The 19780-nt window shown below is 40.8% G+C and overlaps 1 protein-coding gene across 2 annotated transcripts in view; it reads left to right on the forward strand.

Annotated features, from left to right (window-relative positions):
- The window catches only part of LOC132383381 (stromal membrane-associated protein 2-like), a 63754-nt gene that overhangs the window by 15223 nt on the left and 28751 nt on the right, over window positions 1–19780 (forward strand). For both annotated transcript variants that reach the window (XM_059954272.1, XM_059954271.1), the window contains exons 2-3: window positions 10680–10813; window positions 13093–13178. In XM_059954272.1, coding sequence (XP_059810255.1) covers window positions 10680–10813; window positions 13093–13178 — 220 coding nt within the window. The remainder of the gene's footprint in view (window positions 1–10679; window positions 10814–13092; window positions 13179–19780) is intronic.

Here is a 19780-nt window from a genome sequence, read left to right on the forward strand (position 1 = left end):
ATAAATGCAAAGGGTTTCTACAGTTATATTAGTAGCAAAAGGATAGTGAGGGATAAAATTGGTCCCTTAGAGAATCAGAGTGGACAGCTATATGTGGAGCCGAAAGAGATGGGGGAGATTTTGAACAATTTCTTTTCTTCGGTGTTCACTAAGGAGAAGGATATTGAATTGTGTAAAGTAAGGGAAACAAGTAGGGTAGTTATGGAAACTATGACAATTAAAGAGGAGGAAGCGCTAGTGCTTTTAAGGAATATAAAAGTGGATAATTCTCCAGTTCCTGACAGGATATTCCCTAGGACATTGAGGGAAGTTAGTGTAGAAATAGCAGGGGCTGTGACAGAAATATTTCAAATGTCATTAGAAATGGAGATGGTGCCAGAGGATTGGCGTATTGCTCATGTGGTTCCATTGTTTAAAATGGGTTCTAAGAGTAAACCTAGTAATTATAGGCCTGTCAGTTTGACGCTAGTGGTGGGTAAATTAATGGAAAGTATTCTTAGAGATGGTATATATAATTATCTGGATAGATGGTCTGATTAGGAATAGTCAGCATGGATTTGTGAGTGGAGGGTCATGTTTGACAAATCTTAATGAATTTTTTGAAGAGGTTACGAGGAAAGTTGATGAGGGTAGCAGTGGATGTTGTCTGTATTGACTTAAGTAAGGCCTTTGACATGGTTCCGCATGGAAGGTTAGTTAGGAAGGTTCAATTGTTAGGTATTAGTATTGAAGTAGTAAAATGGATTTAACAGTGGCTAGATGGGAGATGCCAGAGAGTAGTGGTGGATAACAGTTTGTCAGGTTGGAGGCCGGTGACTAGTGGTGTGCCTCAGGGATCTGTATTGGGTCCAGTGTTGTTTGTCATATACATTAATGATCTGGATGATGGGGTGGTAAGTTGGATTAGTAAGTAGGTGGCGTTGTGGATAATGAAGTCGGTTTTCAAAGCTTGCAGAGAGATTTAGGCCAGTTAGAAGAGTGGGCTGAACAATGGCAGATGGAGTTTAATGCTGATAAGTGTGAGGTGCTACATTTTGGTAGGAATAATCCAAATAGGACATACACGGTAAATGGTAGGGCATTGAAGAATGCAGTAGAACAGAGTGATCTAGGAATAATGGTGCATAGTTCCCTGAAGGAACTATCTCATGTGGATAGCGTGGTGAAGAAAGCTTTTGGTATGCCGGCCTTTATAAATCAGAGCACTGAGTATAGGAGTTGGGATGTAATATTAAAATTGTACAAGGCATTGGTAAGGCTGAATTTGGAGTATTGTGTACAGTTCTGGTCACCAAATCAAGGGAAAGATATCAACAAAATAGAGAGAGTACAGAGAAGATTTACTAGAATGTTACCTGGGTTTCAGCAGCTAAGTTACAGGGAAAGGCTGAACAAGTTAGGTCTTTATTCTTTGGAGAGTAGAAGGTTGAGGGGGGACTTGATAGAGGTATTTAAAATAATGAGGGGGATAGATCGAGTTGACATGGATAGGCTTTTCCCATTGAGAGTAGGGGAGATTCAAACAAGAGGACATGAGTTAAGAGTTAGGTTTAAGGGTAAGTTTAAGGGTAACATGAGGAGGAATTTCTTTACTCAGAGAGTGGTAGCTGTGTGGAATGAGCTTCCAGTAGAAGTGGTAGAGGCAGGTTCGGTATTATCATTTAAAGTAAAATTGGATAGGTATATGGACAGGAAAGGAATGGAAGGTTTTGGGCTAAGTGTGGGCCAATGGGACTAGTTGAGTGTAAGCGTTGGCACGGACTAGAAGGGCCAAGATGACCTGTTTCCGTGCTGTAATGGTTATATGGTTATATTTTCAGTGGACCTTTGCACCCAGTCTGACATCTTTCACAGAAGAAAATGTGAAGACAACTAGAAATTTAAAAGTTCTCATCATTTTTAAATCCCTCCGGACCTTATCCTTCCTGCCTCTCTAACTGTGTGCAGCCTTGTTTCTCACTAAGAAAATATAAGACATAGGAGCAGAATTAAGCCATTCAGACTGTCAAGTCTGCTCTTCCATTTAATCATGGCTGGTTTATTATTGTGCTCCACTCCATTCTCTGCCCTCTCCCCACAACCTTTGATGATCTTACTAATCAAAAACCTATCGGTCTCTGCTTTAAATGACTTGGCCTCCATAGCCATCTGTGGCAACGAATTCCATAGATTTGTCACACTCTGGTTAAAGAAATTCCTCACAAACATGAGGAAATCTGCAGATGATGGAAATCCAAGCGACAAGCACATTATGCTGGAGGGACTCAGCAGGCCAGGCAGCATCTATAGAAAAGAGTAAGCAGTTGACATTTTGGGCAGAGACACTTAATAAGTACTCTGTTCTTAAGCGATGTCCTTCTGTTGATGCTGTGCCCTCTGGTCTTAGCCTCCCACATCCACTCGGTGTCCACATGCCTTCCTATCTCTAGTTTGCTTATTTCGTTCTTGTCTGTATCAGAAATGGTTCCCTTGGTGGCTTGGGTTTATAACTATGAAATTTCCTCCTCTACATCTTCCAGTTTCTTTGATCCACCCACCACCCTAAAGAATCTCTCAGACCTGTGAAACTCCATAAGATATCCTATATTTCTCAATTTGCTGATCATTAGTTCTAGTATTATCTTGTCAGAGTTGGTGTTAATTTTTGTTTGATAATCTTGTGACATCCTGTATAACTGCAAGCTGTTACTCAACTTACTTGTGGAGTCTTTTCATTCTCTGCATCCACTGCCACAGAGATCACTGAGTGGTAGTTTAATCACAGATGAATAGATTCTTCCCCATCCAACACTCAAGCGCTCTTTTGATCAGAGAAGCAGGGCTGAAGAGCATCTGCTCAGCCCGTGTCCTTGTCAGACCTCACTGTGGCCTTGAACATTCTTAGCTAGCTCACATTCCTGTAGTTGAAGATAGGGCCAGGGAAAACCTAGTTGCTTTGAAGATTAATGTTCCAAATCATTAATTGTTTTTAGATGTGCCACTGACCTCAGGTATAGTGTCTGTTGTGATCGATACATGAATGTTAGATTGAAAACTCAGCCTAGATTTCTCTCCGTCTGGTTTTGCTTTATGGCGTTAATAGAGTGCAAGTAAGTTCAGTGCTGGGTGGACTGTGTGGACAATCATGGAGAGACAGTGTTTGATGCACGTAGAATTGATGTTTGTTTTAGTGCAGAATGTCAAATCATGCCTTCACATTACTTCATATCTGGATCTAACACCTGTGATTTTAGGTCATAATTTTGAGAAAGCCAAAAATACAAAATTTGTTGAATAATCAAAATGTCTTTGTAAGTCTCTGAAGAGTATCCCAAGTTTTGGGAGTGTGGGGTCCGAGTGGTTGAGCTGCATGGAATACATTGGTACATGGAATTACAAAGCACTGCAGCACAGAAACAGGCCCTTCAGTCCATCTCGTCTATGCTGAACTGTTATTCTGCACAGTCCCATTGACCTGCACCTGGATTGCTGGATCGTAGCCCTCATGTCACTCCTACACACATACCGACTGAGACTTAGATCTATATCTCTATGTATTGCCTATTAGGTGGAAGCAAGTACATAGAACATAGAATAGTACAACACAGTACAGGCCCTTTGGCCCACAATGTTGTGCCAACCCTTAAACCCTGCTTCCCATACAACCCTCCAACTTAAATTCCTTCATATACTTGTCTACTAGTCTCTTAAACTTCACTAGTGTATCTGCCTCCACCACTGACTCAGGCAGTGCATTCCACGCACCAACCACTCTCTGAGTAAAAAACCTTCCTCCAAAAACCTTCTTGAACTTCCCACTCCTTCCCTTAAAGCCCATGTCCTCCTGTACTGAGCAGTGGTGCCCTGGGGAAGAGGCGCTGGCTGTCTACTCTATTCCTCTTAATATCTTGTATACCTCCATCTTGTCTCCTCTCATCTTCCTCCTCTCCAAAGAGTAAAGCCCTAGCTCCCTTAATCTCTGATCATAATGCATACTCTCTAAACCAAACCCAATCCTGGTAGATCTCCTCTGTACCCTTTCCAGTGCTTCCACATCCTTCCTATAGTGAATAAACCAGAACTGGACGCAGTGCTCCAAGTGTAGCCTAACCAGAGTTTTATAGAGCTGCATCATTACCTCGTGACACTTAAACTATCCCTCGACTCATGAAAGCTAACAGGCCATAAGCTTTCTTAACTACCCTATCTACCTGTGAGGCAACTTTCAGGGATCTGTGGACATGTACCCCCAGATCCCTCTGCTCCTCCACACTACCAAGTATCCTGCCATTTACTTTGTACTCTGCCTTGGGGTTTGTCCTTCCAAAGTGTACCACCTCACACTTCTCCGGGTTGAACTCCAACTGCTACTTCTCAGCCCACTTCTACATCCTATCAATGTCTCTCTGCAATCTTCGATAATCCTCTACACTATCCACAACACCACCAACCTTTGTGTCGTCTGCAAACTTGCCAACCCACCCTTCTACTCCCACATCTAGGTCGTTAATAAAAATCACAAACAGTAGAGGTCCCAGAACCGATCCTTGAGGGACACCACTCATCGCAACCCTCCAATCCAAATGTACTCTCTCCACCATGACCCTCTGCTTTCTGCAGGCAAGCCAATTCTGAATCCACCTGGCCAAACTTCCCTGGATCCCATGCTTCTGACTTTCTGAATAAGCCTACCGTGTGGAACCTTGCCAAATGCCTTACTAAAATCCTTGTAGATCACATCCTTTGCAGTACCCTCATCTATATTCCTGGTCACCTCCTCAAAGAACTTTATCAGGCTTGTTAGACATGATCTGCCCTTCACAAAGCCATGCTAACTCTCCCTGATCAAACCATGATTCTCGAAATGCCCTTAGATCCGATCTCTAAGAATCTTTTCCAACAGCTTTCCCACCACAGACGAAAGGCTGACTGGTCTATAATTATCCGGACTATCCCTGCCACCTTTTTTGAACAAGGGGACAACATTCACCTCCCTCCAATCCTCCGGTACCATTCCCGTGGACAACAAGGGCAATCTCTTCCCTCAGCAGTCTCTTCCCTCACCTCGTGGAGCAGCCTGGGGAATATTCCGTCAGGCCCTGGGGACTTAACTGTCCTAATGTATTTTAACAACTCCAACACCTCCTCTCCCTTAATATCAACATGCTCCAGAACATCAACCTCACTCATATTGTCCTCATCATCATCAAGTTCTCTCTCATTGGTGAATACCGAATAGAAGTATTCATTGAGGACTTTGATCACTTCCAAAGCCTCCAGGCACATCTTCCCACCTTTATCTCTAATTGGTCCTACCTTCACTCCTGTTATCCTTTTGTTCTTCACATAATTGAAGAATGCCTTGGGGTTTCCTTTACTCTACTCACCAATGCCTTCTTATGTCCCCTTCTTGCTCTTCTCAATCCCTTACTACCCTATATTCCTCAATAGACCCATCTGATCCTTGCTTCCTAAACCTCATGTATGCTGCCTTCTTCCACTTGACTAGATTTTACAACTCACTTGTCACCCCATGGTTCCTTCACCCTACCATTCTTTATCTTCCTCACCGGGACAAATTTATCCCTAACATCTTGCAAGTACTGATATCCATGGCACTTCACTGGCTACAGTCTTCCAGACACGAGAAGCACTTATCAACCATTAATCCCTACCCCTCTCTTATTTGATGTCTGAGGAGTGATGATTAAAGCCTTGGTTAGAACACTGCACTCCTGTAAAATGATACATCTTCCATGCTAATCTGGATTATGTGCTTGGAACATTGGAGTTGATCTGGAAGTTGAACACTTGTGAGTCTAGTACACCATGCTGATCTGCATATGGGGTTGGGAGGAGGGAGGAAAACTGGATAAGATCTAAACTAGATTTAATAAAAGGATACCACAACTATGAGATTATCTCTGTCGGGAAAAATTGTGGAGGCTGGAAATGGAAGATCAGAGACATTTCCCGAGTTCTTTGAAATTATGTAGATAAACTAATCTTATTTATGGGAGAATACAAATTCAGGTTCTGTAAATATAAAGGTACCAACCAAAGATAATAAGGAAACCAGGACTGCCAGGGTGAACCAAGGCTGCAGCTAAAATAATGTAAATAAATTTATGGTGTCAAATCGCCAAAAAAGATAAAAATACCATAAATTGTCAATCTAACATATGACGATGCTGAAAATGCTTAGCAGTTGAGGAGGCATCTGTGGAAGAAAGTCAGTCAGTGCTCCCTTGATGACCTGAAGAACTTTTGAGCTTTCTTTTGTAAGCATACTGGCTACGATCTTGCACTGAGGCTTTGGTGATCCAGTATATAAAGATCTGGGTCTTTGACCTCATCCCTACAAAGGTAGTGTAAGTTATTAAACTAAGGACAAGAAAATCATTTAAACCTGGTGCAAAGTGGAAGTTTGCTCGTCATGTTATGGGTGTCGAGTATGGATGCAATGAAATAATGTAATGGTGGCAGTAAATCAAGAAATGATGAATCAAACTTGGGCTTTGAATATCAGGAATAGTGGGGGGGGGGGGGAGAGAGGACTTTAATAGTTTAGTACAGATAACCTTTAGATTATGACCAATGGAGATTCATCCTTCTAGTATTCACAAATCACTACCCAGAGGTCTGAGATATATAATACAATTTGCCCTCCAAATCAGACTCAAGTTTAATATTACTGGCTTACGTCAGGAGTTTTGTTGTTTTGCAGCAGCAGCACAGTGCAATACATAATAAAAGCTATAAGTTACAGTGGGAAATATATATAGGTATTACAAAAAGAGAGGAAAAAATAGGTAGTGTTCATGGATTCATTGTCCATTCAAAAACCTGATGGTGGTGGTAAAGAAACTGTTTCTGAAACATGTGTATGTCTTCAGGCTTCTGTACCTTCTTGAATGAGAAGAGGGCATGTCCTTAATGATGGATGCTACCCTTTGAAGGTGTCCTCGATGCTAGGGAGGGTAGTGCCAATGGGAGTGTACTGAGTTTACAGCCGTCTACAGCTTTTTCTGATCCTGTACTGCATATGTAGATGTGGTTTTGTGTTACTGAAAATCATGATGCAGACTTTTTTCTGGAAATTCCATACCACCATTAAATTGGGGATTCCTGTAATCTTGGTAAAGAACTAAGTATGAAGCAGGAAACTATCTTGAATTACAATTGTGGCATTAGTTTAATCTTGAACCATAATGTGAGGCCTCTCAGAAAGTCAGAGTATCATTTTCACTTTGATATCACTTGGCTGCTAACATTTAGTTTCTACAGAAGACTTTCTCAGTGTCCCCCTTTTAAAAAAAAACAAGTGTAAGAATTCCCACTAACCTGGTTGCATCATCTCTGTCCTACGACTGCTCAGATTGGAGAAGGTGCATGGCACAGAACGGTGAGATTCCTCAGGAGCACACAGAAACCCAGCAGGAATTTCAGAAGGAACATATCATTTCCCATACTCCACACCTGACCAGTCCATTAGGCACCTCCTGCCTCAACACTAGACGAGTCTCTGGATCTCCTGTTAACCTAAGTAACCACTTCAAAACTCTGAACTGGAGTGAGGCAAGTTAAGTTATCCTCAGCCTTATGGGGCTATTTGTGAGAGTGTTTGTGGATGGCCTGAATGGCTTCGCACAGATGCTGAGCTTGCATGAGTAGGATTTCCCCTCTCTACACTGAAGAGGCAATACTGTGCAGCCCAGTTAAACTCCCACCTTTTGTTGTGGACTCATTTAAATAAAAGTGCAGTGTCTGAACATCCTCTCAAGTACAGGCTGAATGTCTTAAATCAAGATCCAAAAGTTAGAACAGTTGGGAATAGATGAAGTTAACACCAGTGATTCCTTTTCAATTTCTGGGCTGCATTATCTTCAAACAACTGGTGAGGTCCTCATCTGCCTTCAATAGATATCCCGGTGCTCGAGAGCTGACATGGAAGCTGAGAAAACTGTCTGTGACACACAGGCAGTCACAGAGATGTTAAACTGATAAATCCTCCTGATAAAGTCCAATGAGTCTGAATGATTTTCTGAGAGAGATGGTAATGATAAACTAAGAGCCACAAGAGTGGTTTCATCAGCAAAGTTAAATGCAGGTATTGGAGATGTTCCTGGCCACACATTCATAAATATACAGTAAAGCGAGTAGAGCAGGGGACTCTACTACTTCCTGCAATTGTACTGATGGTGATTGTGGAGGAGATGTTGCCAATTCATACCAACAGGTCTGTAAGTGCGGAAATTAAGGAACCAGTTGCAGAGGGAGATACCGAGGTTTAGGTCTTGGAGCTTGGTGATGAGTTTCAAGGGGGTGATTGTGTTATTTAGATTTGGCTTCAATTTACTGTGACTTTGTTAGATTTTAGAAGTTAACTTAGAGCTAGGTTGACTGAAAAAAATCTCGCCATAATTTTAATGGGTATCATTGTTGGCAATGCAAAAACCACAATGTTGCATGGAAACGTCACTTTATTCAGTCACAGTCAGATCAGTAGAATATCTGTTGGTTGCATGACAACCGTAAACAAGGCTGTTAACAACAGTCAAGAGTTGCGGGATTTCATGCTGCTAAATAACACAAGCGTATCTGTATGAATATCTATTTATTATAGCTCCCACTACCTATTAAATGCTGTGCACCTCAAATAGGCTTTGACAACCAACTTTGACTCCTGGTCTTCATGTGTGGCTTAGCTACTAAGCCCAGTGGACCCGTTTCTACTAACAAGGGAATGGAAAAAGGTGGGTTACTCACAGCTTAAAACCAACCACTTTGGACAGATAGGGCTCATCAGCTGCGTGGAGAAGAAGAGCCTGCTGCATGGGTAACAGCTTGCTCTCCATGTTGTACTGCCCTGACTTGCGTACTAGCTGATGCATCACATAGATAGCTAGGTCACAGCACCCACGGTCAACCTCGACCAACAGAGGACCTCCAATCTGTTTGAATTTAATATAAATAAGAGAATGTGTAGGGGCATGCCTGTATGCTGGTACTGAAAATGGGAATGTGGATTTATCATTTCTGATGTAGTTTCTCAGTATGGTAGAGTGAATGTAAGTGCAAAACTGTAATTGGAAGCTACGTTGTATTTTCTAATGCACAAAACTGTGTATTTGTATAACACCTCTAATGTTCTGAACTGTCTCAAGGTGCTTCATTTTCAAACATAATATGACATGGGGATGTTGAGGCAGATCACCCAAGTGCTGGTCAGAAATTAGTTTTAATATTTTTAAGGGACAAGTGAGAGGTTCGCAGGCAAAAAGGTACAAGAGGGGTATTGTAGAGATCAATACACACAAAATGCTGGTGGAACACAGCAGGCCAGGCAGCATCTATAGGGAGAAGCACTGTCGACGTTTTGTGCCGAGACCCTTCGTCAGGATTCAGTCAGTCTCGGGCTGAAACGTCGACAGCGCTTCTCCCTATAGATGCTGCCTGGCCTGCTGTGTTCCACCAGCATTTTGTGTGTGTTGTTGTTTGAATTTCCAGCATCTGCAGATTTCCTCGTGTTTGTTTTGTAGAGATCTGTGGCTTTGGCAACCAGATGATGTGTTTAAAATGAACATCCTGAATCAGTGAATGGTTACAGCATGTAAGGAGGTTATTTGACTCATCAAGTCTGTACTGGCTGTGTAAAAACAGTCCAGTTAGTGCTGTTCTTCTTGACTTCTCCCCATAATCATGAAAATTCTTTATATTTGGACAGCTACCCAGCTTTCTGAATGCTGTGGTTGATTCTGCCTCTAATGTTACCTCAGCAGTGTATTTCAGATCCTCACTGCTTAGCGTATTTTAAAAAAAATTAAAAACTTTCATGTTAGTCTTTATTCTTTTGACCATCATCCTCATTCCTTGTCCCTTTAGTATTACCGTTTTGCAAATATGAGCACTTTCTCTCTGTCAGCTATCTGAAGGAGTGTAGATATTCTCTCAGATACTCTGCCCTACAGAGGATAAGATAATCTTCTCCAACCTGTCCATTAAAAGAAAGTTCCTCATCCATGAAACCCTTTTGGTAAATCTCTCTGCAGTCTCTAAAAACTTGTGCATCCTTACCTTGGAGAACATCATCATACCCCATTCGGGGGGAATAAAACTTTCTCCGATAAAGTTACGTGTTATTTTCTATCTGTGTCACTCCAGCTCCTTTGGTTCCATTGACTTCAGGTTTGCTGACAAACTAATTTTGTGGCACCTTATTAAATGCATTTTTTGAAGACCACATATCATATTAACTGATTTTCTTTTGTCAAACTTTTCTTTTAATTTATCAAAAACTATTGAGTTAGTTTGACTCTGTTTTGCTTTATCTAAAAGCTACAGCTTGTCAATGTCAATGTCCATGAGCTTTGCACAGGCTTTGGTCATTAAGTATACTTTTCCTCAGATAGCCAAAGGTTGTACTGGTGGTGGCTGTCATTGAATGCTTCAAGCACCATGCATTGAACTGCCTGAGGTCGCCAACAGAAGGTGAGGGAAAATATAGAAGGCAGAGAAAGGCATGTTAAACTGTCAGCTATCTGTAATATTAGACAAACTTGTTCCTTTGCCCACCTCCATCTTCACACCTTTTTCATGTTTCTTGTATTTCAATATTTTTATTGCATCTTTTGCTCTCAAGTTTGCCTAAGTACTTCTCCAACTTTTGTAGGACCAAGATGTCTTGTTGTCTTTTGTAGGACCAAGATGGGCATCCTGGAACCTGGGAGTATTCCTTTGCATTCGCTGTGCTGGTATTCACAGAAACCTTGGAGTCCACATCTCCAGGGTGAAGTCGGTAACTTTGGATCAGTGGACACCAGAACAAATCCAGGTACCCTGTATAGTGTGCATGTCCAGTGCTGTGTGGATGAATGGTACGTGTATGGGTGTAGGTGTGGTGGTGATAGGTAGCATCTCACACGCTTTTACTAACAGTGATAATCTTCAGATTCTCTTCTAGGTTGGCACAAGTGCAATGCTGAGGCAGTGGTTCCAATAAAAAGTGTTCTCCTAATATCCTGGGCCATCGTCAAAGTAGATCATACTATGACCCAAAGAATGCCTCTCTTGTGATGGCCTAAAGGCCTACAATTCAGGTTTTCTGTAATAAATAAGAACTGTAATCTTGTGGAGACACCTCAGGGAAGCAGGTTACTCTGGGTATTTCATTCTGAAGTAATACACCCTACTTGTTCAGGCTGTACACAGCAGCAGGAAAGAAGGAAACTAAATTAAAACCAACAGTCAAATAGGTATCACCACTTCACCTCCTTCTTCCGAATGGAGGTACTTTGTTGGTAGGAACCCAACGCATATTGTTGATGCAGCCTACCTTGTCGATCAGAAAATAAAACTGATTATTTTTAATGATCAGTTTGAATTCCGATAAACCTGTAGAATTCCTTATAAAGTCTGTAAGTCAGTTGGTCTTTGTATCCTTGGGTGGATTGAGGCATATGGTAAAGCCTTGGCTTAAGCAGTAATCTGTTGAATTTGGGCAGGTTTGGGGAGCTGAGAGTAAATGTAGCCCTGTAGTGAGATAATTTGGGTGCTTGCACCAGCCTCCTCATCCAGGGAGTCAGTATGGTGTGGTGCTCATATCTTCCACTGTTGGTACTTATTCACCCTGCCTTGTAGTTCCAGTAATCTGATGGTCTGTATAAGATGTACAAGTTCTGATCAAGTGTGTTTCTTCCATTGCTTCACATTCATGTTAAGTCCAGGACAGCAAACTTTGACCAGTTCAGATTCAGATTTATTTATTTAACATATGTACATCAAAACATACAGTGATGTCAAGATGACATCAAGTTGTAGCGTCTATTGATATCGTGGTGCAGACTCTGTTTGCTTTTTAAGTTCATACTCTGGGATCTAGGCCTCCACTCTACACTCAAAGACCAGGGACTTGGATGAGTCACGAAGGACATCCAGAGTCTTGGCCTCCCTAGGGTGGTTAATGGAGAATTTTGGGGGAAATTAGTGCAAGAATGGGATTTCTTTATCAGAATCTGAATTAGGTTTAATATCATTGACGTGATGTGAAATTTATTGTTTAGCGACACCAGTACATTGCAATATAGTAAGTAATGTCTCTATATCTGTGTGTGTATGTGTGTGTATATATGTATGCATGAATGTATGTGTGTGTGTATTTATATATTGTGCAAAACAAAAGGGGGAAATGTGAGGTAGTATTCATGGCTGGTCTTTGTCTCTTCAGAAATCTGATGAGTGATAGAAGCTGTTTCTAACACGGGTCTTAAGTAGGTCTTAAGGCTCCTCCCTGATGGCATGTCACGGGTGTGATGGATACTGCCTTTTTGAGACATTGCCTTTTGAAGATGTCCTCAGTGCCGGGGAGGCTAGTCCTGTAATTGTGCTGGATCAGATTGCAAACCCTCTGCAGCTTTTTCTGATCCTGTGCATTCACCCCTCTAAGTCAGACAGTGATGCAACTGGTTAGAATGTCCTCCTGGTATACCTATAGAAATTTGCTAAAGTCTTTGATAACATACCAAATCTCCTCAAACTACTGTGTTTTCCTCGACTTCCCCTCCCTGAAGCCCACATCAATTCCTTGATGTTGAGTGCAACCACTCAACCAGCTGATCTCAGATGATGACGTCTGCTCATCAGCACCTGAGATTTTGCAACAACAGTTGTGTCATTGCCAAATTCATAGATGTCATTTGAGCTGTGCCGAGCTGCACTGTCGTGGGTGTATAGAGAGTAAAATAACAGGCTAAGATTGCATCCTTCAGATGTGCCAGTGTTGATTGTCAGCAAGGAGGATTGATTTATTAGGCTGATAAATCCTTGTGTAGTAGGAAAATATATTAGATTCACTGGTAATGTTGATCTTCTTGTAGACCAACTGAGAGAGGTTGTTCCATCCACAGACTAATAATATTCAATCTCTTGAGTACAAGTGGAATTAGAAAAGTATATAGTGTATTTTAAAATTGTTTTAAGAAGAATGCTCCATTTGTTCCCTTCTGCCATTGCTTCCATTCTGGTTTTGTTTTTTTGCTTTAGAACCTTTTGTATTGAAGATGAAGCCTTTGTGATGTTTCAATAACCTTGTGGTCTCTTGTTTCTATGGAATAGAGCATCCAGGAAATGGGAAACTCTAAAGCCAGGGTACTGTATGAAGCTTATCTTCCTGATGACTTCAAGCGACCACAAGCAGATCAGTATCCTTTAACAGGCTTTTTCAGGAATTGAGTGGGGCTGTGAGGCTTTTTTATGTAGGTACAAATTCATAGCCTTGCTTGTCATGTATTCAAGTTATGTTAAATCCCACAGAGTTGCTGAATACCGATTTGACAATAGACAATAGTCAATAGGTGCAGAAGTAGACCACTCGGCCCTTCGAGCCTGCACCACCATTTTGAGAGCATGGCTGATCAACTACTATCAATACCTGGTTCCTGCCTTGTCCCCATATCCCTTGATTCCCCTATCCATAAGATACCTATCTAGCTCCTTCTTGAAAGCATCAATTTGACCGTTGTTTATCAATGAATAGTGGAAAAGGCTTTAAGTTAATTCTTGTCAACAGTGATAAATTTTAAAAATGTTAAATGCTTTTTAAATTTCTGGTTTTGTAAACTTGATCCTAGAATATAACGTTTATTTTTATCCATATCTTGTATTTTATCTTTGGACCTTTTAAAATATGTAGGTCAGACCTTGGAGCAATGATCTTCTCAACCATCTATAGGCCATCCTGAGTTATGGAGAATTGTACATATGAATAAACTCCCATATAATGAAATTCACAAGTCTAACGTTCCTATAAATGGCAGAACTAGTTTGTCCTCTCTCTCAACTTTAAGTAATTCTTATTTCTATTACTTAAGTGAGAATATAGTTAAGGGAGAAATAAAACCCCTCTATGTGCAACCTCCAGGCAGTAATCAGATACAACTGACTCTTGAGAACATAAAATTCCAGTTTTGTCACAGGAGGTCACTTCAGAGATAGACTTTGGAAATTTGACAAGCAATGACTTTCATTGATACTTAAATATGGACCAACTTGATTCAATATTATTGTAACTAGGTAGGGAAAAATAGTAAATAAATATTTGTTAATTGGTGCTCTTTAGTATCACTATAAGGTCACCCTTGAGCCTTCTATGTTGCACTGAGGTCAAACACAAACTATCCAATTTCTCCTTAGAGTAACAACCCTCCATTCCAATAACACCTAGATACTCTGCCTTCTTTCTGAAGATTGGCAACCAAAGCTGTCCACATGCGGTCTAACTGTTGCTTTGTGCAGCTGCAACATGAAGTCTCAACTCTTATACACAATGCTTTGGTGTATGAAGGCAAACATTCCAAATGCCAAGGTCTCTGTACGTCCATTTACTTGTGGTTTTACCTGAATTTAGGCTGCCACAGTAGAGTAGTGGTTAGTGTGATGCTTTTACAGCTTGGGGAATTCAGGAGTTCGGAGTTCAATTCCAATGACATCTGTAAGGAGTTTTCCCCGTGAAATGTGTATGTTTCCTCTGCAAGTATCCACAGTTTAAAGGCATACTGGCTCTAGGTTAATTGGTCATTGTAAACTGTCCAGTGATTAGGCTAGCGTTAAATAGGTGGGTTGATTGGTGGTGCGACTGATTGAGCTGGAAGGCCTGTTCCGTTCTGTATTTGTATTTTTAAATAAATAAATTTGGCTTCTCATTGTATTTGGCCTCACATTTAAATTTCAATCACCACTACTATGCCCAGCTGATCTATGCCCTGCTACCCTTAGACAACCTCCTTTGATATTTGTAGCTCCACTAATTTTTGTGTTGTCTGCAAACTAAGAAATCAAACCATTTACAAACCCCATTTCCAGAAAAGTTGGGATATTTTCCAAAATGCAATAAAAACAAAAATCTGTGATATGTTAATTCACGTGAACCTTTATTTAACTGACAAAAGTACAAAGAAAAGATTTTCAATAGTTTTACTGACCAACTTAATTGTATTTTGTAAACATACACAAATTTAGAATTTGATGGCTGCAACATACTCAACAAGAGTTGGGACAGAGGCATGTTTACCAATGTGTTACATCACCTTTCCTTTTTAATCATTTTGGAACTGAGGATACTAATTGTAGTAGATTTGCAATTGGAAATTTTGTCCATTCTTGCTTGATATAAGACCTCAGCTGCTCAACAGTCCATGGTCTCCATTGTCTGATTCTCCTCTTCATGATGCGCCATACATTTTCAATAGGAGATAGATCTGGACTGGCAGCAGGCCAGTCAAGCACACGCACTCTGTGTCTACAAAACCACGCTGTTGTAGCCTGTGCAGCACGTGGTCTGGCATTGTCCTGCTGAAATAAGCATGGACATCCTGGGAAGAGACGTCGCCTTGATGGCAACATATGTCTCTCTAAAATCCTAATATACGCCTTAGAGCCAATGGTACCTTCACATACATGCAACTCACCCATGCCATGGGCACTGATGCACCCCCATACCATCACAGATGCTGGCTTTTGCACCTTTCGCTGATAACAATCAGGATGGTCATTTTGATCTTTGGCACGGAGAACTCGACGCCCATTTTTTTTCAAAAACTAGCTGAAATGTGGTTTCACCTGACCACTGCACACTGTTCCAGAGTCTTTCGGTCCATCTGAGATGAGATCAGGCCCAGAGAACTCGCCAACATTTCTGCATAGAGTTGATGTATGGCTTCCTCCTTGCGTAATACAGTTTCAAGTTGCATTTCTGGATGCAGTGACGGATTGTGTTAAGTGACAATGGTTTTCCGAAGTACTCCCGAGACCAGGTGGCTATAGTTGTCACAATAGCATGACGGTTTTTTAGGCAGTGCCGCCTGAGGGCTCGAAGATTACATGCATTCAACAGTGGTTTCCGACCTTGCCCTTTATGCACTGAGATGTCTCTGAATTCTCTGAATCTTTTCACAATATTATGTACTGTAGATGTTGAAAGACCTAAATTCACTGCAATCTTGCATTGGGAAATGTTCCTTTTGAACTGACTAACAATTCTCTCACGAATCTTGGCACAAAGGGGTGAGCCAACACCCATCCTTGCTTGCAAAGACTGAGCCTTTGATGGACGCTACTTTTATACCCAGTCATGATACCACACCTGCTACCAATTAGTCTGCTTAATGTGGAGTCTTCCAAACCGGTGTTACTTGAATATTCTGTGCACTTTTCAATCTTATTTTAACTCTGTCCCAACTTTTGTTGAGTGTGTTGCAGCCATCAAATTCTAAATTTGTGTTTATTTACAAAATACAATTAAGTTGGTCAGTAAAACTATTGAAAATCTTTTCTTTGTACTTTTGTCAGTTATATAAAGGTTCACATGAATTAACATATTGTGGCGACCCACTTCCTAGCGCACTCGAACCGGCTCACAAATAGCCAGCGCGCCGGCACAAAGGCCAGGCCCAAAAGGGCGCCAGGTCTGCTTCACCAACAAAGGGAAAAAGCCTGGAGGGTTTGTGAGTACGTGTCCCTTACAGCATCCATGCCCGGGGAGGGCGGGATGAGGGAGGCTTTAATGCAAAGCTGTGAAGTTCGAATAAAATCATCTTTGATTGCAGTTTACCGACTCCGTGTCGTTATTTTAGCGCTGTGTGTAGCACACCGCTACAATATCACAGATGTTTGTTTTTATTGCATTTTGGAAAGTATCCCAACTTTTCTGGAAATGGGGTTTATACATTCTTGCCCAAGGCACTTGTATAGAGTGGATTCTAATTAATTGGGACACATCGGGACCAGTACATTTGGCCCAATTAAGCAGCTGCCGCAGTTAGCGGAAGGGTATAAAAAAGACAAAATAATGTTTAAGTGGGTTACAAATTATGCATTTAAATGAAATACAGAATAAATTGGAGCACAACCAATACTACTACAGAACTATAAAACTGTGTATTAGTTCTGAATAGTTTTAGATTGAAAAATTCATTCAGTCTTCATTACCGTGTTCTTTTTTGATTGATGGTAAATGATGAAAATTAGCTGCCTTCATACAATGCTTTCAACAATTGGATTCTTTAAATCTTAATTTTTATCATAACATTAAAGATTATTGTTGATACCTTGAAATTCTTCATAGTTCCTAACTTGTTAAAAGTAGTGAAATCATTTCACTTCCACTCCTGCCATTTCGAGCATCTTTCAAGTCTGAAAGCCTGAAACTGCAGTGAGCAAAACAGTTCTGACTTGTCTTGCTGCTTATTTCTCGTTAGCTATCAGTAACAAAAATCACTGCTTTTTGAACATAAACACACACAACTGATCCTGTTTAAAAACTTTGCTCTGAGCATGGTGTAGAGTTTAACGGCCACATAAGTGCACTTGACTAATGCTAATTAGAAACTTTGGTGACAGTCTGCTGTCCCAAATAAATGAAAGGAAACCTGGCTATTTTCTCAATTAGTTTTTGTTCTTTAAGATTTGCCCCAAATAAGCAGCTTCCCCAATTAACTGATGACCTAATTAACTAGAATCCACTGTATTACAAATAATAAGGGTTCCAGTACTAATTGGTACTAATAGGTAGTTTGCAACCTACAATTTGTTTCAGATGTCCAGTCAGAGAAACACGCAACCATCACTATCCTCTGCCTTCTATCCCCAAGCCAACACATCTCAGATCCCTTGTATCTGAACATTCTGGACCAACTTACCTGTGCAGGATATTGTCAGAAGTCAGCAAATTCCACATAAACCATGTCTTCTTCTCTGCCTTCATCAATTTTCTTAGATACCTTCTCAAAAAAACCCTCAGATTTGTGAGATATGATCTGCCTTGAACAAACCCATACTGACACCTAATCAGTCCATGGAGTTCCAAGTAAACTTAAATCCTATTCCTCGATCTGCCCCAATAGCATTCCTGCCATTCATGGGATAAGCCTGGAAGGTATAAACCCACTGGCCTATAGTTTCCAGGCTTATCTCTATTGTGGTCGGTACCACCTTGGGGATTTTTAACCGCAAGATCTCTTAAAATCCGACCTCATTACTCAGGACCAAATGGCCTGCTTATGAGTAGGTTCTACTATAAACTTTTCTCAGAAGCAATCCCTGACACGCTCCACAATATCTTTGCCAGTTTTGTTTGTACAATCGATAAGTGGATTAAAATCTCCATGACAACTGTTGTTCCCTTCAAACATGCCCAGGATATTTCCTCACTTACTCATTCAATGGAAGGCCAAATCCTGAGGTCCCATAGAGATTGACAGCAGTGTCTTCTTGTACATGATTTCAACCCAAACCAATTCCACATCACTCCCCACTACCTTTATGTCATGACTCATCACGACTCAGATACCTTCTTTGATTAACAGCAGCACTCTGCTTCCTTTCCTTTTTAATCTGTTCTTTTGAAAAATTGTATAACCTGGAATATTAATCACCCATTTCTGGTTAGCTGTAATCACTTCTCTGTAATAACTATCCGATCATATCCATATTTTGCTATCTGTGCTGTCAAATGATCTATCTCATTATAAGTGGTACATGTATTGAAATAAAAGGTGTGTTTTTTTGTTAATTTATAGTATTTCTGGATTTGTTCTGTGCTGTGTGCTTTTATTTACATTTTGTGCCGCTGCTGGACTCTTCCTCTCACTATCGTGCGCTACTGCGCTCTCATCTTCCCTTTGATTTATTAAGTATCCCTTGGATCTTCCATTTAGTTATGCACCTGTCTACAATCCCATTTAAATGGTTGGTCTCTACCATCTCCTCTGACAGCTTTTGCTACACCCACTACCCTCTGTGCGGAGAAAAGAAACTTGATGTCCTTTAAATAGTTGCACTCTCACCTTAATAAACTGTGCCTTCTGGTTTTAGACTACCCTACCCTTGGGAAAATATTGTGACAATACGCCATCCTTAATTTTATGTACTGTTGTAAGGTCATCCCTCAAACCTCCTGCACTCAAGTGAGAGAAACCCTAGCCTATCTAATCTGTCCTTGTAACTAAAGTCCTCCATTCCAGGCAGAATCCTGTGAATCCTTCATGCTTTTTAGTTCTAAGGCATCAGAGCTGCACAGTATTCTCAAGTGGTCTAACCAATGCCTTGTACAGTTGCAAAACAATATCCCAACTCTCATACTCAGTATCCCTGCCTATGAAGGCAAGCAAGTTAAGCACCTTCTTCACTAGCAATGAACTTGCCTCCCAAGGTCCTTCTACGCATCATTGTTTCTAAGGTTCCTACTGTTACAGTATTTGAAGCCAATATCAAACAACCTAAACAACATTACCATTAAATTCCATTTTCCACCTATGCCTAGCTTTCCAGCTGCATCCTTTAAAGTCAGAGTAAATTTATTATCGAAGTATGTCTATGTCACCATGTGATTCATTTTCTTGCAGGCATTCACATTAGAACAGAAATACAACAGAATCAGTGAAAATCTACATATAAACAAAGATCAGTCTGCAAAAGAAGACAAACCGTGCTAATACAAATAAATAAATAAATAATACTGAGAAATTGAGTTGTAGAGTCTTTGAAAGTGAGTTAATGAGTTATGGAATCAGTTCAGTGTTGAGGTGAGTGAAGATATATATGTACACTGATTCAGAAACATGATGACCTCAATTTCTACAACTCCTGCAAACTTCCTGTCATCAACAAACTGACCAGTCAGACCACAGATCGTCTCATCCAGCTATTTACGTATAGGAAAGACAACAAAGGATCCAGCACTAATCCCTGCAGTACCCCACTAGTAACACACTCCCAGTCAGAAAAACAGCTGTTGATCCAGTTTGCC

Source organism: Hypanus sabinus, chromosome 30 (assembly GCF_030144855.1).
Source record: "Hypanus sabinus isolate sHypSab1 chromosome 30, sHypSab1.hap1, whole genome shotgun sequence".
Taxonomy (NCBI): domain Eukaryota; kingdom Metazoa; phylum Chordata; class Chondrichthyes; order Myliobatiformes; family Dasyatidae; genus Hypanus; species Hypanus sabinus.